General features: G+C 42.5%; 1 protein-coding gene across 1 annotated transcript in view; it reads left to right on the top strand.

The window, feature by feature from the left end:
* The window catches only part of LASP1 (LIM and SH3 protein 1), a 55,961-nt gene extending 34,150 nt beyond the window's left edge, over positions 1 to 21,811 (top strand). The window contains exons 4-7 of the mRNA XM_066627943.1: positions 8,825 to 8,932; positions 14,779 to 14,953; positions 16,787 to 16,890; positions 18,098 to 21,811. Of these exons, the coding sequence (XP_066484040.1) occupies positions 8,825 to 8,932; positions 14,779 to 14,953; positions 16,787 to 16,890; positions 18,098 to 18,271 (561 nt within the window). The 3' untranslated portion in view covers positions 18,272 to 21,811. The remainder of the gene's footprint in view (positions 1 to 8,824; positions 8,933 to 14,778; positions 14,954 to 16,786; positions 16,891 to 18,097) is intronic.
* The last annotated feature ends 1,592 nt before the right edge of the window (positions 21,812 to 23,403 follow it).

Below are 23,403 nucleotides of genomic sequence, written 5' to 3'. Positions count from 1 at the left end.
ACATATGCATATTTTCAAGCATTATTTCCAGTTGTAAGTACAGAGTTGCTTTAAAAAAAAGCAAACTGATGCTCTTGTTCAGCTGTGTGTTGAAGAAAGATGCCCTGCTCTAGGTTTCTCTAGCTATATGCTCTCTACACAGCGAAGGTGTTAGCATTGTTCCAGTTAGTTGTGTCTGCTTCCAGGGATGGGAATGTGTCTTGAGAGCTAATACTTGTGACTATCACAGATCCCTGGCATACATTTGTGGGAGGGAGGCAGCCCAGAAGTTCTCCTCCTCCTGTTTTCTTGCCATGAAGTTATAATATTGAGAAGCAAGCAAGTTGTCAACTTGGTTGTAAAACGGCTTGTTGACTGCTGTCTGATCTGAGGCCCCCAAGATAGCAAACTTGATGTGCCCCCCACCTTAATCAACCATCTGAGAAGGCTTGTCTATACTCTCTCTCTCTCTCTCTCTCTCTCTCATATGCATGCATTCTGTTGTAGGGTTTCAACAAATAGACAACTTGTCTGTTCTTTTTTTCACGTGAAAAAATGTGGAAGTTTATAGCATGCTGCTGGCATGCTTCCAGCATGGTTATAAACAAAAAAATGGCACCCTGTCATTAAAATCAGTTGTTTAGAGATTGCCATGTTGTCACCATAGACTCCATACACTATGGGGGCTGCCATGTTCCTGACAGTTTCCTGCATTCTTTTGATAGAAAAAAAGCAGAAGTGAGGTAAGAATGGTGGTGGCCATCTTTCCTAATGCCAAGCTCTCTTGTAAAAATTCTAATGTGTCTGGCACACTAGATTCAATTTCTTGTGGGTCCCGCAGAGCCACCAATGAAAACACGAGTGATGGAAAGGTCAGATAACTAATTGTCTCAAGACCTGTAGCTATTCAAAAATCAGATAGCTGCTAAATGTCCTCAAAGAGCTGTGCTCTTGCAGTCTGCAAGGAATGGAGCTCATGGCAGCCCTGATGCTAAAAAGTTTGAGAATCACTGGCCTAACAAAATGAAGTTTCTGTTATGAATTCCCAAAGCTAATGGGAACAGGCTCAGTGCCTGAATGTGCTGAACAAGGCTTGTTCTTAATGTTGCAGTCTCTTATCTAAAAGTTTCTGATTTCTTAGTAAATTTGTGGGGAGTGCAATACTTTTTCCCCCCTACTGGCTAGCAGTATGAAGGCTGTCGATACATTTCAGATAACACACAGATTTGGATTGAAAAGCATCACACGTACTCTTTCCCCTGCCTCATTCCTTCCTGATTGGTAGGGTAATAGAATTCAGCTAATGTTTTCACATCATGTCCTTCAGCTGGTGGCTTTGGTCCTTTCCATTTCCCTTTACAATGCTTTCTCTTCTGTTTCATTTAGTCTTTTATAACCTGGAAATATTTATAACCTGATGTTCCCCTCTCCTTCAAGTGGTGTTCAAGGTGGCTTACAATATTTTTTCTACATACTAATAAAATACTAAAGGCAGGTGTAAGGCTCTCTGGTCTCTTCCCCTTCTCAGGACAGCTGGTGTTCCTCTGAGCGTTCATCTTAAAAAAGACACAAGCAGTTAGACATGGTGAAAATGACTTTTAACTTGTTAACTTTTCACAATCTTCAGCAAGGGAGGCCTCTGGGACAAGGAACCATCTCATTCTTTTGCAAACCACTTTGATAACTCTTTGTCTAAAAGCAATAAGTAAAATAACAGAAGTGTCACATCAGGGTTGAATGGTGTGCCCTAATCTGTCTTGCAGTTAAGAGTACTACTGTCTTAAGACAGTGTGATTACTAGGGCTTAAAGTTTGTTTTTTTGCACGAGGGAAGAATAAGCATTTTAGAAAATGTGTTGAATGTAGCAGTGATATGTTACTCAGAGGATTAGAATTTTGCCCCATGCATTATATAGCTGGTAGCTCCTGGTGTTCCTACTGGACCTTCTTCAAGGACATCTGGACCAGAGCAGCCACACTAAAGGCCCTTCCATATACCTTTGCAAATGCTGTCTCTTTTATTTTGAGTAGCTAAGAAGGCGTAGCTATTCCGATAGCTTGCCAAAAGCACATAGTAATTACCTTCTATGTGAGTAAACAAGTCCTCCAGTTAGATTAATTTTAACACCTGCAGCCCACAAATGACTGTGAAATAAGAAGGCTAACTTCCTGTGGTTTTTCCTTCTCAAACAATTAAAATAGCACTTTAGGGGGAGAGTAGAGCAGGGCAGTAGCTGGGACTTTGAAGCAGGGCAGTACTTGGAGCTTGGAATTTGTGGAGGTTAGGGTGACCCACTCCTACAACATCCCTGAAAGATGACTGTTTAACATTTTCTTGCCAGGAGGCAGCTGTGCAGTAAAGCTGCTCAGTGTGTATATGCAATAAATTTTAATTGGTTTCTTATTTGCACTATATTTGCTATCAGAGATTAAGTCTTAACACTAAGCTAGAGGATCCCAAACTGAGGCGTCATGATGCACCAACCAGGAAATCCCTCTCTCTGCCCCTCAAGAGGCAGGGTGATGGCGATCTTGGGACAGCTAAAAATAGCTATTGCAACCCTCTTCCAGTTTCTTGATTACAAACCGGAAGTGGATTGCGTTCGTTATTTTTGGCTGTTCTGAGGTTTGGGAAGCTTTTCAGAGGAGTCCACAAGCTCCCCAAATTCTCTGGAAGGCCAGCACTGCCAAGGATAAGGGAAAAAAATACCTCTTTGTCCCTGGCAGCAGCTCAATCATGACGACTGCATCGCTGCCTTGAACCCCTCTTCCACAAGCTCTTACAAGCAGTTCCCTTCCCTTATGCTGTTGATTCTTGTGAATGGTACTGCAGTAAGACCTGCTTTTCCACATGGTAGCTCTTTCCAACACAAGTAATGCTAGTTCCTTTCAGGGAAGCAGATGAGAATTCTGGGATAGACTTAATAAGCCGAGCATGGTTCTCCTTGTTGCAGAAGCATTTCTGCAAAGCAAGAGCATGTGAAAATGGTAGACGTACTCAGTGCAATTTGCCATTATTCATATGAGTGCAAGCATTAATGGGTTGGTTTGGATTTTATATCTTTGGGTGACACTTGTTTGCCTCATCATGTGGAAGATTCTGCCTTTGTAGCCTCAACATGGACTGCATATCCAAAATTTGCCTACAGTTGTGAAATGCAAATGTGCATAGACTTTGACTGTGATGGAGATGCACATGCATTGGATTTTATTTATTTGGGAGATTTCTATACAGTCTTTTCACAGGCAGCAAGCCTGGTACTCAAGGCACTTTACATACATAATAAGTATACATAAAAAATACTTAAGACCACAGTGGCCTAAAAATATATACTGAAGCATCAGGCAAATAGCAAATAAAGTCCTGCTGACCCCCTAATATCTTCAACTGTCGAAACGTCCTCCCCACCCTACCCACAACCAAAAGCCATTTGAAATAGAAAAGTTTTCAAGCACCAGGGAAGGGACTGATGGTAATTCACCTGAGAAGGAATTTCACTTTCAGGAAGCCGCCTCTGCTGCTCTCTTGCTGCAGTCAAGGGGCACCTAAACAAGTGTCCCGTCTAAAGATTTTAGGGAACAGTATGGGAAAAGGCAGACCTTCAAATACTCTAACCTCAAGCCATTAAGGACTTTAAAGGTTAAAACCATTTTATGGTTTTTATGCATATAGGTAAGACTTTAGATGTGTATATCACCTTGGGTACAGTGGGTGCAAGGCTGGTGCACCTGGTCGGGTGGTTAGGCATGTGCCTTTTCCTGCTTCACGCAATGGGCTGGATCAGCTCAAGGGTAAAATCTGAACCAGCCCAATGAGTTTGACATTTGTAATTTCTAGTACAAGTTTCAGGCTTTTATTGGATGTAGCCTAGTTTACAGACACAAAAGCTGTTTACAGCTAGTAAAAACACTATTTTCATGTTGTCGGTGTTGGAACATCCCTTGGTATGAGCTGGTCCTGCACTGCTTGAACCACATAACTATAGTTCTGCACCAGGAGGACCTGGAAATTGTGATCTAAGTAAATTATGAACATTTGCACAGGCTTATTTTGCCTAATTTCTGCTTCTGCTAATAGGGAGGACAAAGAGGATGAAACTAGAAATCCTGCTAACATTTCCTGTAGCCAAACTGAGATCATTCAAGATTCCCTGTGTTCCTAAGGGGGACAGATATTTGTATGTAGGTTTTTAAATGAAAGTTGTGCTGCTCAGAATAATGGATTGTGTCAAAACCCAATTCCATATTTGTGTGGAATGCATGCAGCCCTGGATGTCAACAGCAGTCATCTTATTCCAGAGCATTCCATTGACTTTAGAACCCTTCTGCGATAAAGAAATTGTAGTCGGAGCTTAACTACATTGTTCCTTAATTGGCTGGGGGTGGGGTTTGGAGGACAGATGACTGTTGTGTACCTTTCTGTTCAAGTCTAATGAATGGAATTGCTTCCTCCGAGTGGTCAATGGCTGCTAGCTCCACTCCCTTTCTAACTTCCCTGTTTAGTGTATTTACTTATTTCTTTTAGCCTTCCACCCCCGCCACCCTCTTTCTGCCTTCTCATAATAGCCCAGCATTGAGCAGAACATGGGAAAGAGCTAACTCGCCTGCCTGACTCACTCATTTCTGGCCTTCTGCAAGCATCAGAGCTGAGTTGATTCCAGCTGAGTGCCCATAAAAGGACAGAAAGAACTGAAAGCCTTGTTTGAGCACTTCCTCTGCTTGCAGCACTTGATTGCTTCACCCATAGTGTGCAGAAGAAATGTGTGCAGATGATATACACTTTGTAATCTAGAGCCACTAATTCCTACAACCTTGAGAGATCAGCCATTAATTCCCACTTTACAAATCACCTAACTGAGCTCAGTGTGGGTAACTTGTCCAAGATCAGTGAGTTTGTGTCTGAGCTGCAATTTGAAGAGTGGTATCCAAGGTAGATATATGAAGGCTAAGGGGAAAAGCTTCCCCCCCCCCCAAGTCCAAAAAAGGAAACTGGGATAAAATAAGAGGAAATCTCTTTAAAATATTTTCTTTTCAGAAGAATAACAAATAATGTTTGTTCCTGAGTTTTTTCTTTGAAACATGAAGGCTTTTTCTGATGCTAATGTTGAAATCTAATGCTATTTCAAATACCAATTAATAAACAACTTTTACTTTTTGCTACGTTTACTTTTTATGTACTGTACATCTTTTATTTTTGCCTATCTGCAATGAAATCCTGCTCCCGTATCTTAGAATACACCGACTTGCAGCTCAGTCTGTAACACCAGGTATATTTGTGAGACAGATTCATTCCCACAGTATGTTCAGCATCTAAACCAAAAGGATTTCTGCTTCTCTTTTTAAAAAGGGAATTGTGTTTTTATTTGGATCTACAGATAAGTTTGAAAACTGCTGACAGAAGCATAGTCACCCTTGTATTTTACAGTGATGCATTTGGCTAGCCTAGCTCATCAGCTTCTTCTTGCTCCTGTCAGGTGTATTATTCTACTAGATATGAGGAATGTTTTTGGTGGGCTGGTGGGGGCTCAGTGTATCTATCTCACTGCTTATTTCTGTTTCTCACCCTAACCTTGGTGTACCATGTCCAGGGAAGTTCCCCCCCAAGCTAAAGCAGCGCTCAGTACTAATGGAGAAGGCATGCTGTTTCTGTGCAAGCAGCAACTTTTTGAGATTTGCACCCTTCACATAATTTTCCCACAGGTCTTGAAACCTTTTCATCTGGCCTTTTCACTGTAGCATCTTTGGGCAGGGGCTTATGAATATTGTAATTTTTGATTGAAGAGGCCCTTTGCCATGTTTTGTATTGATGCTAGTTTGTATTTATGCCACAGTTTGCTGTTTTTATGCTGCTGGTATTTTTATTATTGTTGCAGTGTATTATGATTTTGTTTTAAGGTGCCTTGGTCACCCCATTGCAGAGGTGGAAAGGTGGGGTAAAAATGTTTTAACATATCATGATACCCCAAAATGCTTCTATACTGTTGGACAAGCTTCTGAGGCACCCTCTTTTACTGCTGGCGAGTGCACTGACTTATGCCTGGAAGGAAATTGTAGGGATGGGGACCTATCAGAACCTAGTGTGAGGGCTGGATGTAAATCAAAAGTTGGCATCTGCTGTATTACACCTATTCAGGACAGAGACAAAATAGAGTAGGATAGCTGTGAGCATACCATGTGAGGTTGACGGGTTAGGAGAGGGAACAGTCTTAAAGAGTTTTTGCTGCAGTGATGTTGTCAACAGGAGCAACCAATGCTGCCTTTGACATTTATTTTGAAGGACATTAACTGAGAAGAAGCATCACACTCAGCAGAAGGCAGACTGAGAAATTTGCCTTGGGGCATATGTTAATATCTAGGCCAGTGGTTCTCAAACTTTTTAGAAGTCCTAGAGCAGGGGTGCTCAATAGGTGGATCGCGATCTACCGGTAGATCGCGAGGCAAAATGAGTAGATCGGGGAGTGCCGATCCCCCCCTTCAGGTGCCTCTGGGAGGAAACGCCGGGAGTAAGGCCCATTGTACTCAGTGGGGCTTACTCCCAGGTAAGTGTGGCTAGTATTGCAGCCTCACAGCCTAATCCTAGGCATGTCTACTCAGGAGTAAGTCTTGTTATACTCAGTGGGGCTCAAGGTACACCAACATACATTGTACACATAAATGTTATATGTTATGATGGCGCGAACATTGTAAAAAAAACTCTGGTAGTTCTCCGGGCCTTGCTGGGTTTCAAAGTAGCTCTCGAGCCAAAAAAGTGTGCCACCCCTGTCCTAGAGGCTGCTGCCTGATTTATAAATGCTAAGGGGTGTGGCTATGTTGAGTGGGCAGCAGTGCTCTCTCCAGTAGTAGCTTGTTTAACCCTTGATGCACCTAGCCTAATCTGCCCTGTCAATTTCACAAACCACCAAAAATTGAGTTAGAACCCACTGTTGAGTCATGGACCCACAGTTTGAGAACTGCTGAATTCTAAGCTGCTATTTTCCCTCAAGGGCTGCTTGAGACACAGTATATAGCTCATATTACATCAAGGCTGTAATACTACAGAAATTTACCTGGGAGCAAGACAGTGGGACTAATTTTTGAGTAAACACGCATGCCCAATCACTATAATATCCCAGGTAAATATTGAAATGTATATTTTTTAATTCTGCTTTTCAGTTTCTGTCCATATGGTTTAAACTATTACAGTAATAGCAAAACTATTACTTTCTAGAGTTTGGGATGAAATGAGATAGATCTTTTAATGAAGTTAAAATAATTTTCAAAGTATAATATAAGCCTCTAAAGAAATTTGTTGCACAGGGGGGTTCCCCCCATATCCGTGGATCCTGTATCTGCAGATTCATTTATCCATGGATTGGGTACACAGGGCCTCCCCCACCCCATGCACTCTTTTCAGAACTCTGCTCTCCTTGTCTCCTGAGTGAGGGTCCTCTGAACCCAGCAGAGGCCACAGACATCCATCCACATCCTCTGCTGGGCTCAGACTGACCCTCTGAGGAAAAAAAAGTCACTTCCCCAGGCATCCTGATGCATTAAAAACATAACTTCCAGTTTTACAAAAAACTGGTAGTGACTTTTTTTGCATCGAGAGGCTCAGTTTGAGCCCGGCAGAGGCTGTGGATGAATGTCCGTGTCCTCTGCTGGGCTCACCCTCCAGAGGCAAGGGGAGTGCCTTGCCTCCGGGGGGGGGGGGCATTTGTCAGTATCTGCAGTTTCAGTTAATTTTGGGGGGGTTCTGTTTGGAACCCCCACAGATACTTGGACACACCTGTATAGTCCTAGGCAGTTCTGGCTGTGGGGAAAGTGACATTATGAGCTCCTATACTATAAAATTTACCACTATGTTGTTAGAGATTTATCTCAGTGAGGTCTGGAGAGATTTTATGCTTAGAAATACTAAATAGAAGTAGTCCTCAGACTAATGTGGATTAGCATAGCTGTATGCAAGTTTCACAAAGCTCTTCATCAAGCAGAATGGATAGGGAGCCAAATTTCACAAATATGTAGAACTGTTGAATAGCATATATACCTACCCATATGTGTACATAGTCAATAGTGAACTGTTTACAAAACTTGGAAAAAATAATACGAATATTTGTCATCTGTAACACAGCATGCTCTCTTTGACTTGAACTTTGGTTTCCTTGTGTGAAACTCAGTAGCTTTGCATACTGCTATGCCAACCCAAGTTAGTCCAAGAAAAGTCCTCAAGTTGTTCATTGTATACTCTTTGGACTGACACAGCAACCAGTGTCTATGAAACTGGCAATACGTGATGCATTTTGGAAGATGAAAGGGACTGTTAGCTCACCCAGTTCTAACAGGACACACACACACCTTGCGCCCTTAAGAGCAACCCCTCCTTGCTTGCTGAAATCACAACTATGTGAATCTCTGTGGCTGTTAAGCCCACACTAGTCCTCTGTATAGGCATGTTCTCTGTTTACTGAAGGCTTTTGACCTTTTGAGATCCAGGAAGCTGCTTGCAGCTGTGACCGTCTCTTGACCATCTGTTCGAACAAGGCTCCCTGTCTTCTCCCTACTAAGTCCATTGGGAGAGCCAGCAAGGCTGTTCACATTTAGCAGGCAGCTGATTTGATGGCTTTTGTCCTTGCTTGATAGAATGAGTTTTTGTTACATGGGTAAAGGATTAAAGTATCTTTTCCAGGTTTATTTAGATAGGTGTAAAAATATGAAAACTTCAACCTTAACAGAGCTCTTCATAAGACAGGTGACTTCAGGAAATTCAGATGCTTTTATGTTTTATTATCAACCTTGATTGACCCAGTTCAAAATTTTATCAACCACTATGAATAAAACCATGGGTATTCCTTCATTCTTATTCACAGGTCCGCTACAAGGAGGAGTTTGAAAAGAATAAAGGGAAGGGCTTCAGTGTGGTAGCTGACACCCCTGAACTTCAGCGAATCAAGAAGACACAGGACCAGATCAGCAACGTAAGCTGCCCTACTTATTGCTTTCTGTAACTGTTACTTTTTATATGAAAAGATTTGTCTTGGCTTTCCTTTTTGGAGCTAGTAGTGCTGCACCACTTGGCTGAGTTGGTTTGAAAATCTGACCTGAAAACTTCTGAATTCTGTCATTAGAGTACATTTTAAAAAAATAAAGTCTCCCAATCTAAAGTTCCAAATGCTAGAAGTGAGTGTGTATTATACATGATAGGTTCTGTGTTTAAAGCAAAAATAAGCAAAAAAAAAAATCTCAAATTGCTGATCACTCCAGTAAACTGGATTTTTTTTCTCAGTCCATGAAGTATGTAGTATGAAGTAAAGCACATTTAAGGGAAACTTTGCACTCTGATTAAAGTGTCTGTCTTTGCTAAAAGAGTTGAGTTACATAAATGTTACCCCTGCATCCAAGTCTGCAAGCAATTTAAACAAGATGAATAGGCCAGGAAATATAATTTTTGTAACTTTTGTACCACCATGGCTGAATTTCCAGTATTTTACTGTCTTTTATCTTAGGCAGTGAACTTATGGTATGTTTGGTGAAAGCATATTTGAAGCAGTCATGTTAATCATGAGAAATAACTGGGTCTTTTTTCTGAAGCAGGTACCACTCCTTGAAGAACAGCGTTGTCTCCCAGGTCCATTTCTCTTGTATATGTCTGTATGCTATTAGAAACTTGCTTTTTCTTTTATACAGGAAACGTATCTGTGCATCAGAAGCTGTGCTGAATCCTTTGAACTAACAGTGTAGGAGATTTGTCTCATACTCCTCTCTCTCTCTCTCTCTCTCTCTCTCTCTCTCTCTCTCTCAAAAAAAAAAAAAAAAAAAAAGGTGGGGGGGGGAGATGAGAGGGACATGGAAGCATGAGAATTTGACCTGATTCTCAGAAAGGCACAGTACATGAGAGCTTGAACTTCTTGTCATTGTGCCACAATGAAATATGGCAATGAGCCATATATAGCTGGAGCATCAGACTAGGGATCCATGAATCCTATTGACCAGTTCTGGCTCAACCCTTTTGGGTGCTGTGCTCCATGTGCCTGGAAACTATAACCAAATGTGATTACTCTTCTCTCTCCCATTCTAAAAGACTGTCTACTATTTGGCAGATTTCCCCTTGATCTCTGTTCACCTCAAACTCTATGCAGAGGGTTCCAGTGACACAGTCAGTGGGGGATTTGAATCAACTGCTAGCCTTCTCTCTAATGTGTGTGGATTGGGAAGACATAGACCCAGCCTTCTCAGCACTTCCATTCGCTGGAAGCTCTGATGGAATGGGACAGGCAACCTGATGCTGATTTGTATGGACCCTACTGGAGGAAGTGACAGACCTGATTTCCTCTTTCATGTAGGAAAATATTGCAAACTGTGATGGTGTTCATTTCTTCAATGAATAATTTCTATTAAACTTTTCCGTAGACTAAGTGCTTTGTAGTTCCTGTCCTCACAATAGCTTTGAGGTGGGTGAAGATAGGAGGAAGCAGTCTATCCAAGTGTACCCAGTGGGTTTCAAATCTGAGTAGGGATTTAAACCTTGTTGTCTTGAGTACAAACACAATACTCCTTACCCATTGTATCACACTAGTCCCAAATGATCGTTTGTACTAATGCTTAAAATCAAGATAGGAGAATAGTCTTTAAGGCACCAGTGTAAAATAGTTACAACCCAGGTAAAAAATGTTATTTCAACCTATTGTCAGTAGTTTGTTTTCTCTATAATTCAGTTAGATGTTTTATTAATTTTCATCTTACAGATGGAGAACTGTAATTTTGCAAAGAGCCACCCAGTAAACCCCAAACTATGCTTACCGACCTTCACAGTGCTAGGTTGGCCACCCTTTCTGCTGGGGATTTGGCTAGTAGTGATTACATCAGTTGACTGAACAACTGATTCAGATAGGACTTTGTAATAAGGAATGTGTATAATTTGAGGACTGAGAATATTTGAAGAAGAAACACAAAGAAATAACAGATGTGGGTAAAATGCAGACTAGTAAAAAACAAGTGAAATATCAAGACTGGGTAAAATTAGTGTGTGGTTTCTTCATACCCTCTCTCTAATAATAGTGGAGAAGCTTTTTCTTGTGGCCTGTTGAATAATCTACCCTTAATAATTTGCTTTGACCATCTGGTGTTAACTGGCACTCTGGGAGTTAATTCTTGGGGAGCCCTGCAAACTGAGTTTAATCCCATAGGGATTCCCTTCCCAGGCCCTCTGCTCCATGATCTCTTTTGACAGACACTCTTGGAGCTTTTAAATTGAGTAATTGCCCTTTTGTTCTGAGCTCTACCCCCCCCCCTTTCAGTTGCAGTCTCAGACCAGTCCCCTTTTGGCTGCATACCACTCAGGGTGGGGGTGTTTGCCTTGGAAAAGGATCTAATGGTGACAGCACATCCCTCCATGGAGCAACAGATTGGGGGGGGGGGGTTGGTTGGTTGGTTGGTTGGTTGTCTGGCTTGCTGTATAGTCCAGCTTAGTAGTATTGTGTTCTTTGTGAGTCAGCCATTGGAAGGGATTTTCCTTCTCTTTCCTGTCATGTGTAGGCTCTGAAGGTGGAGGAGATGGATCACTGCTAAATAAGGGAAGTGTAAGCAGGGCTGTATGTAAGTTCCTGTATGGCTGCCCAGATAAGCTTGAAAACATGTGAGCACTCATGCCTCAGCATTTTGATGGAGGAATATGAGAGGGAATTGGGGTTGCAGTGGTCAGAGTATAAACTGTTGTGCTTGCATAAAACCTGACCCCCCTACCCTCTTTCCCTAAGCTGGCAAGAACAAATAAATTATGCTCTAAAAACAAGTATAATAAAAAAATTTTGGTTACTCTGGTTGCAGAGCATGACTGTTCTTGCAGCAGAATTTGGATTTTCTACCATACTCCTGTTCACATGCTTCGCCTTCATCATATCATAAAGTTGTTGTGACAATTAATCATTGTTTCCATTTTACTGGTGTTTGAATGGAGAGGAAAGGATAGTGAGAAGATATGCCCAAAGAGTACATGTTAGGCTGAGGTTCTGACCCTAATTGCCCCAGTCCATGCACATGGTGTGTTCTCTCTCTCTCTCTCTCTCTCTCTCTCTCTCTCTCTCTCTCTCTCTCTCTCGTCTCTATTCATAAAATGTACCCTTAATTCCATCTCCTTTACCATGTTTTAGATACCACATATCTTGCCCTTCTGTCATGGTTAGATATAGTATGTAATGGTGGAAGCATACTTGAGGTTGTTAAGCAGAGCTGCCACGATAGAGGGCTGTCTGTTTTTTCCCTAATAACATTAGGAGATCTGGCCGAGCACAATATTGGGGATAGGGCTGTTACCTGACACTGTCAGTTTAGGGTTCTCTGTGCCCTTTTCTAAAGGGTTAATAGAACTTGTGTTCTGCACTGCTATGAACGCACTGTATACAGTGGAATCTGGTTTCTGATTCAGAGTGTATCCAGTAGATGCTGGCAAATTCAGCTTTTTCAAATTTAAAGTCAAAAAGCAATTTCTGGTCCCTGGCCCAAGAACTTTACTTGTTGAAGATAACTGACAATGGGGAAAGGTCTGCCAGGGGATTTCAGTCATGAATATGATTCTTTTCTATGTATAGTCCAGTGATTTTCAATTTTTTTCATCTCATGGCACACTAAAATTGTCAAGGCACACCATCAGTTTTTTGACAACTGACAAGGCACACTACATTGACAGCAGGGGCTCATACCCCCAGTAGCCCTACTGAGAAATGACCCTCTCCCAAACTCTTGTGGCACACCTGCAGACCATCTGTGGCACACCAGTGTGCCATGGCACAGTGGTTGAAAATGGCTGGTCTAATCCATCCTGCCCATGATCCTGTTCTTCCCTCTCAACCAGGCCTTGTTTGAACCTGTCCTCACCAAGTCTTAGCTCCTGTATCTATTTATGATGCTAGAATGATGTTAAGTAATCAGCATACAGTCTTCCCCTGTGTTATGAGAGTAATTCATTCCTGAAAGGGTGAAATCTTGTAAGTCAAAAAGTCCCTTTGCACTCTACACAGACTTGCTCACTCCATCCCCTTTCATTTTCTTCCCTTTTCTTATCCCCAGCCTTTAATAATAATAATAATAATAATAACTTTATTTTTACCCCGCCTTTCTCCCCGAAGAGACTCAAGGCGGCTTACAACATATTAAAAACAATTTAAAAACAAATATAAACATATTATCACATCATAAAAAACAGCAGTCAGAGTAAAAAATAGGTAAAAAGAGCATAGAGCAGCAGCAAGTCATAAAAGAATCAGGCCTGTAAAAAATATTAAAAGATGTTAAAAAGATGTTAAAAGGCCGAGAACTCAGAAGGCCTGTTTAAACAGAAGGGTCTTCAGGCCTTGCCGAAAGGTCTCAAGAGAGGGAGCCATTCTTAAGTCAAGGGGAAGGGAGTTCCATAGCGTTGGTGCCACTACTGAGAAGGCCCTATTTCTTGCAGCCACCCCACGTACCTCCCTAGGCGGCGGCACTTGTAAAAAGGCCTTCTCTGATGACCTGAGAGGGCGAGCCGGATTGTACGGGAGCAGGCGATCTCTAAGATACCCTGGTCCAGAGCAGTATAGGGCTTTAAAGGTCAATACCAGCACCTTGAATTGGGCCCGGAAACGAATGGGCAGCCAGTGCAGCCGCTGGAGAAGCGGACTGACAGAGTGGAGTCCGCTTTACACTTTCCTCCTCTGGCCACTGGTCCATCTGCAGGGCATTATCTTCCTGGGCAGACTTTGTGGTCATCCAAAAGAGGACCACATTCCCACTGGCAACATCTGGGCTGGTACTTACTGCTTGTCATGCTGGCAGGCTGCTCTCCCACCTACCGCCACGCTTCCCATCCTGTGACCCTCTTTCCAGTCTCCACTCCTCATAAAGTTAAATTGTCGTAACTTGAATGGGCAAATCTCAGGATATGACTGTTTAAGCATGCACCAGGGGCCATTGTTTACTCACTGGGTAGCCACAGCCCGTTTCTCTGCATTTGAACTTGGGGGTCTTGGCTTCCCTTGCATAGTTTGCAACTTCCAACCAGGCTGAGGTCCCAACATTTTAGAAATTTGCTTCATTTATTAGATGCTGTTGTGATTTGGGGGTAGAGTATCTCTTAGTATGGATGGACAGTTTCATCGGTGAGCAGATTTTGACTTGTGCTTACTTCAAATATGATCAAGAGACTGACTCAGCTAGCCAGCAGCCTCATAACTTTGTTTTTCCTGAATATAGAATTTCAGTGTTTGACATGTAGTGAACAAATGTCTGCCTAAAACGTTCTTTCCAAAATGTTGGATAGAGCAATTTGTGTTTATCCACTGGCTAAAAAGAGCAGCTCAGACATCTGAAGGGAGGAACCAGCTGGCATTGAGCAGGACAGTATGTGCTGAGCCATTCCTCTGGTTGCAATCCCTCCCTCAGCCAACAGGAAGAGGGCAGATGATGACTGTCAACAGTATGTAGCACTTTTCTGATTTTCCACTGCCACCTGCTGGTTCATACCAGTACTGCAGTAAATTCTTGGGGGAGGGATATTGGGAGACAGCTTATACTGCTGAGCTTCTCAGCTTTAGGATTGTTTGCTCATTCACCTACAGCTTCTGGTGCACCAGCCTCAGCTTTTGAATTTCATCTAAAGTAGGGAAAAAGTATGAGAACAGTGGTATGGAGAAACGACTCAGTGAGTTGGAGAGACTTTTACTGAATAGTGGGGTGGGTTGAGGGGAGTTCATTACTGTAGGCAAGCCACTGAAGGACTTCCCACTTGTCTCAAAATAGAGCTGTGTGCACACAATGCTTGGTGCTGTCCTGATATTATCTCCTCCTCTTATAGATCAAGTACCATGAAGAGTTTGAAAAAAGCAGGATGGGCATGCCTGGAGGGGAGGGAGGTGAACTGGAACGCCGCAACTCACAGGAAGGTGCCAACTACAGGAGGCCAGTGGAACAGCAGCAGCAGCAACCACCATCACACCAGCAGCCTCATCACATCCAACCAAGTACTCCTGGTAATGGGTTGCAATCATGCTGGAGTGGTGCTTTGGGGCACCTGGTAGTTCAACTTGCATATCCACATGAGATTATCTACGACTTATGCAGAATTCCCCACATCATCTCATGCAAAGTTCTGGCGCTGGTTACTGCATGCTATAAGGTAGTGCCTGTGGAAGGCACTGTTAAAATGGGTCATGAACTGTATGTGCTATACAAAGCACATGGCAGTTAAGGGCAAGGGGGAGGGTGTTTAAGCTGAAGGTAGAGCAGGAGAAAGAAGAAAGGCACAGTTGGTGAGAGCAATGCAATGGGCCCGCTGTATCCGTGGGATTCATACCTGCGGTTTCAACCAACTGCGGATCAAAATGTAAAAAATCCATATAACCCTGCTGCACCAGATTCAGATCTAGAATCTGATCTCTCTGAAGCATTCGTCTTTCTTTGCCTCCTGTCTGCTATTTCCAGCACTTTTATTCAATTTACGTAACGCAAATTTTGACAATTGTATACAATTTTATAAGTGGACTTGAGTATGCACATTTTTGTATCCATACAAGTCCCAGAACCAAACCCCTGCAGGTACAACATACCCACTGTGCTATGTTAGAATTCAGCATCCTCCATAAATAGTAGATAGTGCATCTGTGAATTGCGACCTTAGCCACATGTGGACCTCATAGCTAACACAAAACAGTTGATGGATTAAGATTTGAAGTGAAGGAAGCCATTTGTCAAGACCTTGCCTTATGTGGTAACCTTAGCTACATGTGAACCTCATTGCTGACATGAAACATTTGGAATAAGATTTGAAGTGAAGGAAGCCATTTGGCAAGACCTTGCCTTATCATTATTGTGTAAAAAGGTTGGATGACTGAATCTGCAGTCATGTCAGAAAGCACATGATGAAATAAAGCAACATAAGTGCAAGAAGCCATAGTCTTAAGCCATATTAAGACTGGTCTCAGCTTGATAGCCAAGTAATTAACTTATATGATTCTGTTCATCTATCAAGTACTCAACAGTATGTTAACATGAGCATTTACTTTAGTTGCTTTTAAAATTTATGTTAGCAAAAAATAGGTCCTTGATCCTAAGCATTTCAGCATTGTTACATTTGTTCTCATTTCTGCCTCTTCTAAATTCATTACATTTCACCTTGTTCTTTTTTTTCCAAGAAATTCAGGGCACCACACAGGGTTCTTCCCCCCCCCCCCCATGAAGTAGGTTAGGCATGGAGAGAGACTAGCCCAAGGTGACCTAGTGGATGTCGTGGCTGAGTGAAGTTGACCATTAATCAATCCCATTCTTGGTCCAGCACATTTAACCACTGCACCACACTGGCACTCAAATTTTCTGAACTTCAGCACCAGCTCTGCACACTGTTGCCTTGCAAGGAGCCATAGGGATGTAAGTATCCAAAAAGTGGGGCCTTGTGAATTCTTCACAGAAAGAATTTTGCAACAAGGAATTATCAAGTTGCAGTCCTTTTTTGGCAACTTCCACATCTCGTAGATGTGGAAAATGTTCAAGCCAAGTAAAGTACAAACAGTTCAGCTGTCTCCTTTCAGCAGAAACTAAAAAACCCCTCCTTTGTGTATTGACAGGGCAGGCGGCCATCCCCTTTCCTCACAGGAAAATATAGGATAGTCAGGGTGGTGTCAGGTTGATGGGAGAACAACGGAACTCAACATGCTCTCTACATAGTAGACAAGTGACTGAGTGTTTTAAACATTAATGACGTGTTCATTGCAGATGTTTTCTGCAGGGATTTTGCATTGTGTTTTGGGGCTAAGTTCTGCAATCTCAATATCATCGACTAAGTTAACTGTAATGTTTGTCTCTTCTAGCTTATCACCATCAGCCACCACAGCAGCCAACCTCTCAGTCCTTTGGTTACAAGGAACCAGCAGCACCTGTCTCAATACAACGTAATGCCCCATCTGGAGGAGGGGTGAGTGCAACCTAGGAAAGAGTTAGACAGCCATTAACTAGCCAGGGATAGAGCAACAGAAAGGTTGGAGTTGCTGTAGGAGTGTTAATTGCCTCTGTGGGTGTGTTTCTAAAAGTAGCTTTTCTTAAGCCAGCATGCAAAAAGTTCACATGCCCTCTGAAATGAGTAGGTTGCAACTTTTACTTTTTAATTGTTTTGCACATATCCTGTCTCAAAGCTGGTGGATGGGGGTCAGGTTCAGGGAAGGAAAACTTAGTAAAACTTAGTTTTTCTTAGTAAAACTTCCAGTCTCCAAAATAAATCAGTCAACTGCACCGGTCATGTAAAGCATGCATTCTATTCATGCTGACCGGTTTGCAAACATTATTGGAATTAGGTGCTTTGCAGCTGTTATCCAGGCATGCATGGAGAGAACATGTAAAAATTAGGCAAAGTGATGGCAACCCCAAACTACCTTTTGGTGCAAGCTCTGGGCCCATTGGTCATGTTGGTGCCCTTTATTTTAAGGTTGAGTCCAAACCCATGCCAGGATCCTCATGGCATACTACAGACAGCTTAGAAGCATGATATTGTGGAGCTGATGGCTCTTGGCATTCTCTCCAGTCTTGCCTTGCTGCTGTGATGTAGTTAGAGCAACTTGTAAGAATTACTTAAACTGGGAGGTGCCAGCTCTGCACCCTGCTAGGGCATTGCCAATCTGCTGGTTATATTAACTACTAATGCCCAGGCTCAACTGCCATGTTCTGCGATACTGTGCATGTATTCATATGCATGTGTAATTGTTCTAAAACATGGTAGCTGGGGCAAGGGGAGCCACTCAAATCTGAATAGGAGATGGGAGCAAGCACAGGCCAGATTTTGGTGGTCTGGTCATGAAGTTTGCAGATGGTCTAAGAGTAGAGTTCCTCTTCTGCTGGAATTCAGATGCTATTTCGGGTGGCATAACTCCAGTGTATAGAGACCAAACAATGGGAGTGAACTCCAGCTTTAGACCCTTGATTCTGCTGTTGCCATTGAGCTGAGTTCCTTTTCTTGGATTCCTGGCTTTCATATTGTGCAAGCTACCCTTCCTGAAGCCCTTCAGAGCTGGGCAGTTACTATTAAGTAGAATTTGACAAGCTGTAGCATAATATCCTTTTCTGCAGCATTGAAATCCTCCAAATCCCTGCGCACTGACCTCTCTTTCATTCTCTTCTCTCTCCTTCAGAAACGATTCCGGGCAGTCTATGACTACAATGCAGCTGATGAGGATGAGGTCTCCTTCCAGGACGGTGACACCATCATCAATGTGCAGCAGATTGATGATGGCTGGATGTATGGCACTGTTGAGCGGACCGGCGACACAGGCATGCTTCCAGCCAACTATGTGGAGGCTATATGAGCCCCAATTCGGTGCCACCCTGAAATCAAGCAGGGGAGGGCTCTCATGTGCTTCTCGTTCCATTATCCCTTCTCTGCTGTCTCTTGTCACACATCAGTTGTTTCGTTCTGAACCTCTGCCATGGCCGTTGTTAATCCTTCTGCCAACACAGCCTTGTTTTGGAGGCATTTGAACTTGGGGTGGGTGTCTTTTTACTTTTTTAAGCAATCATGTGAATTTGCTTAATTTACTTCTCTGAAAGATCAGCTGTTCTTCCATGCTCTCCCTCAGCATTTCTGGAACATGGCACTATGCTCTCCTTTTTCCCAGGGATCTGCCATTTGGGGAATTGATTGAAATCCTGGATGAAGTCCAAACTGCCTCATGGCACCAGGCAGTAGTGTAGGGAGACTCAGATTGGACTCTGCCTTGCTTGCTTTAGGGAGTGTAGGGCTTAGAGTAACTTGGGGAAGTGTCATTTCCAGTGAAAAACTTGCCCAATGTCTCTGTTTTGCATGTTGACCCTTGCTCACCAATATTCTGTTAAACCTTCCTTCCTTTCTATTCATTTTAAATATTTTGAAAGAAATCAAAGATTAAAAACATTTTTAAAGCAGAAGAACCTTTGATGAAATCAAAGGAACCAGCATATCTGTGGTGTCTACAAGGAGATGAAAGCCAAAGTTGTTGCTGTTGTACAGGGACAGAAAGAGAGGCTCAGGAGAAATAGTGGCAGTTCTAGCAAGAATGCTCAAGCATTGGATGCCATGGTGCTATAAGTGAGCATTTACTTAGTGCAGGAGGCAAGAGCATGCAGGCTGTATTCCTGGAGATGAACATCTCTGGTAAAATGCGCTCCAATCCTCAGCTGTAGCCCAAGATTTTGCAGCCAAGGAATATTAGTCTGCACAGCTCGATTTTGGTGCTACCTCCTAGCTGGAGAAAGCATGAGGAGGAACAGCAATTTCCAAATACTTCTGACCATTCCTGCTGTCATCCCCCCTCCCCCAAAAGAAACCACCTCAAGTTGCTTCAGAGCGAGTTTTGAGCTACCCTATGCAAGGCTTCTGTAGCTTATGCTTGCATATAGCCCCTTCTCCAAAATCCTTGATGTCAGTGTGGGTTTCTGCCACCACCACCAACTAAAAGAACTTGTTGGAATAAATTCCTTACTTGGAACAATCCTTGACGGTGGGAAGAATCACAGTTGTGGAGGTGCTATTTTTGGGACCAGATCCTCTTTTGGGGGTGCTCATGGTGGTCCTCTGAAGGCTAGATCCATGCATGGATCTCTTTTTCCCGTGAAACCAAGTTCTGGCAAACGAATAGCCTCATCTCCTTATCTTGTACTTTTTTTTGAGCCAAGCAATGTTTACAATTTTCTCTCCACTACCCCACAGCCAGCCTGGCAATTGGGTGAAGGGGTTAGGGGGGCAAATACCTTGCACTAGAAACATACCTCTGCTCCCCCATACCATTGGCAGGTGCTGTTGCTGGCTTTGGATAGTATCATGGACCAAAAGCAAATTCCTTGGAGTGTTTTGCTGTCAAAATAGCAGGGAGCTAGTATATAACTGGAAATTTATGTGGCTGGTGTGGTGTGATGGAAGAGCAAGGACAAGGCAGATTCCTCTAAGGTGAAGTGAGACTATTGGAAGTTGCCATTCATTTTCTACAAGTTGACTGCTACTTCTCATGCTACATTTTTAAAGGTTTGCAATGACTTTTCAAAGTTATCTGTGTTGGCAAAGTAGTGCAAGTCCTTTTTTAAAGAGCAATGCGTAACCAGCTCCTCTGCAAAGCAGTGGACCTCTGGAAATGTCTCAACAGTTTGAGCCTCAGAGCGAATGCCTCCTTCTCATTTAGATGTAATATTGCAGATTCCTGCAAGTGGAACTGACTTATAGAAACATCTAGTCTCTTTAAATGTAACCTGATAAGTAGCACTACACCACTGTAGTATGATTTCTGTTCTAGCCAGGACAACTCAAGCTATTGGTGAGTGGATCTCTGGAGGTGGAAGGCTTAAACCTTTTTGCTTTTAATGACCCTTTCCAAGACACATTCTGGTAGAGATGGTGGGTCCACTGAACTTCCTTGATTTTAATTGTTAAACTGGATGCTTCTCCAGTACCTGGAATACATGAGGACCAAACTGAACAATTTGTCTTACCTTTGCAAATTCTGTCATTTCAGTGCTGCTTGATTTTATGTGCTCATGGTCTCTCTTGTTGCCATTGTCCTCTTGTGCAGAAAGGTGTCATATTGGGGATGAGCCATTTCTCCACATGGTTTTCACTCTTTTTCTGTGGATGTTGTGCAAAGGAAGAATAAACATAGCGACCATTAAAAAGCACCCAATCAGTCTCTTTTGGAAGAGGTGCAAAATAGACATGTTAAATTAAGCAAGAACTAGAGAATTTTCTTCCACAGTGTCTAGGTCCCTTCAGTTGAAAGCAATGGAATAATTCACTGTGTTACTTGTGAACTTGTCTAGCGTCTTAGTTTCCTGGCTGACCACTGTATGCTTGGTCTTCTAGTTTCAGCTTGCAGGAAAATTAAAAACCTTTTTGGAACATCCTTGTCCCAACTTGAATTCTGAAGTTTCCAAACATCCTTGCCTGATCCTCAAATAACAGTGACCAAATTGTTCTTTTCCTAAAGTAGTAGAAGCACAAAAATATTAGTTGTTTGTTCTTTTTTTTAAAAGTCACAGTTCCTGCTTTTCCCTGGGTGCGTTTGCATTAATAACACAAAGTGTTAAAGGGAGGGGTGTTTCAGTCTCTTCTTCACCATATCTGTAACCTGGAGGGACAGCAGTTTGTAGAAGCAGAAAGGTCAGCAGGAGTGGTGAGCCATTTCACAAGATCGTTTGGAGGGGAGAGGGGGGAGCCTAGGGACCTTCTAATCTTGGAGTTAATTTTCTGGAGGTGTTAACAAGAGTGGCTGAGTGGTGAGGAAGAAGCACAAGCTTAATAGTGGCTGTTTCCTTTCTAGCTGATGCAAATGAGGCAAAATCATGTACAGACAATCCTTGAGGACAGCTTTTTGTGAGGAAGATACAAAATAACAATGTGAATAAATATTTTTAGAGGACCAAATAGATACAATAAAATACTCATTTTTTGAATCTCCTAGCTTTTTCACCCCTGCCTTTGGATGAAATGATTTCTCACTGCTTGATTTATTTTTTCAGCCTTCTTTGACTTATGCACTTTTGCCTTTTTATTTTTTTCCAATAGCTGAAAAGCACCTAAACCTGTATTTAAATAAATAAAATGTAAAAAAAGAAACTGCTAAATTGCATCTGTGTAGCCATTTTTATTCATGTAAAGTCTTGTACATCTTAGCTTTTCCAACTAGATTTCAGTGTCTGATATTAGAATGATTTTGTTTGGAGTATATTTTGGGGTTTTCATTTTGTGTCTTTGTGTACTTCTTCTTTGTGGGCTTGCATGCCCTCTCCAAAAGTCATTTGGCCTTTTTAAATGGCACCATAGAATCAAAAGTACCAGTTCTCTTCTGGTTTATGCCAATTTGAAAATAAAAATATAATTTTTACTGCTGACTTCTTTTGGTCTTCATTGATGACTCTGTGCTTCCACATAACAGGAAGAATAAACTTGGAAACTAAATTTTGTACATTATAAGAGATGGTTTCTGTCTGAAAATGATTGTCCCTGGATATCCACCTACCTTTGGTCATGGGTTTTTTGGCACAAGACATTTGGGTGCCTGAAAGCAGAGTACCAGATGCCAGTTTTCCTCACATGCATAGACACCCACCACAACCCCCTTTGTGGTGTACTTGGGCTAGGTCACTGCCAGAAGTGAGCAGCAGCACAGCACACTGTCAGTGCTCTTGCTACATTGACTCTATTCTTCCCAGCTGGATAGGTGGCCATTACAGATGGCTGTGCTGCTGCATCCATAGCTATTGCTGTCTAGTGGTGACAGTAGTGGTGTCAGGCAATTGGGCTACACCCAGACTGCAAATGGCCACACTTCCTCTGTATGCACTTGACTTTGAAAAGGGGAGGGAGGACTGGACAAGAGTTAAGGTGGCAAGAGCAAGCAGGTGAGTGGACTGTTGAACACCTAAAAATCTGCAGCTCCCTGAAATCCACCACTTGTTTTGAGGACTTGGGGAACGAGGCAACTTTGGCAGTATTGGGGTGGGTGAGTTGTGACATCTTTCTAATCCTGGGACAAGTTAGCTATATAAACAGGATGATTATGCCCAATGTATAGAGTTCATAGACTCAGATGTGGCCAAGCCATGGATTGGGTCTATATACTTCTCCCCATGTACACTCTTGAACTGCATTTCCTGGTTTGAGCAAACTATAGTTTGCCTTCAAATCATAGTTTCCCATTCAGGAATGGAGGAGAACTATTATTAGCCTGAACCAGGCAATTCAGGAGGAACTGGGAGTGCTTAAGGTCAGGAGAGAGCACAAAGTTCATTCACAGTAGCCAAGCCATGATTTGGCAATTATAGCTCAAGCACCAACTCCCTTGCTGATGCAAGCACAATGTGTTTGCTCTACTGCACTTGAAATTTCTTGGTTTTTTGGAGAGATGATTTCCCAGAAAAACAACTTCCTGATTTGTGTAAAGGAGCCCTGTGCTGGGTCCACAGCTACAGTGCATAGGAATTGGGGATTTAACTCTCTTAACTCCAAGAACTTAGCTGTCCCAGCAACATATTTTTCTAGGTTGTTCTAAGAGCAATGTTCTAGCAGGAATAGTCTCTAAATTCCCCTTTGCAAGCAACCATGGCAAATGAGGGATAGCTTGGGGGTTGGAGTAAAGGATTTATGCTGTGGTTAGAAGCCTATGGTTGTATAGCTAATGTGCTTGGAATGGTAGCTCTGAGAACCCCAAAGAGCAGTGAGAAAAGCCAGAGGAAAACATCTGCTGGCACCCTTTCTTATTCTAGGTTTATCAACTTAATGAATTCCTTCTTGTCAGTATGAAAATGCTGAGGAAACTCAGTAACAGCAAGCTTGAACCATGTAAGATAGCAACGTTTCACTGTTAATGTTGCCTTTTGGTTAGCATCACACTCGTCTGTAGGGGACAACTGTGTTGTGTGGATACAACTGTTCTTGGCCTTTCTAGCCTTAGGTAACTTACTACTTTTCAAGTTA

This window comes from Tiliqua scincoides, chromosome 5 (genome assembly GCF_035046505.1).
Source record: "Tiliqua scincoides isolate rTilSci1 chromosome 5, rTilSci1.hap2, whole genome shotgun sequence".
Lineage (NCBI taxonomy): Eukaryota > Metazoa > Chordata > Lepidosauria > Squamata > Scincidae > Tiliqua > Tiliqua scincoides.
The sequence above is the reverse complement of the archived record's forward strand: the minus strand, read 5'-3'. Positions and strand labels throughout refer to the sequence as shown.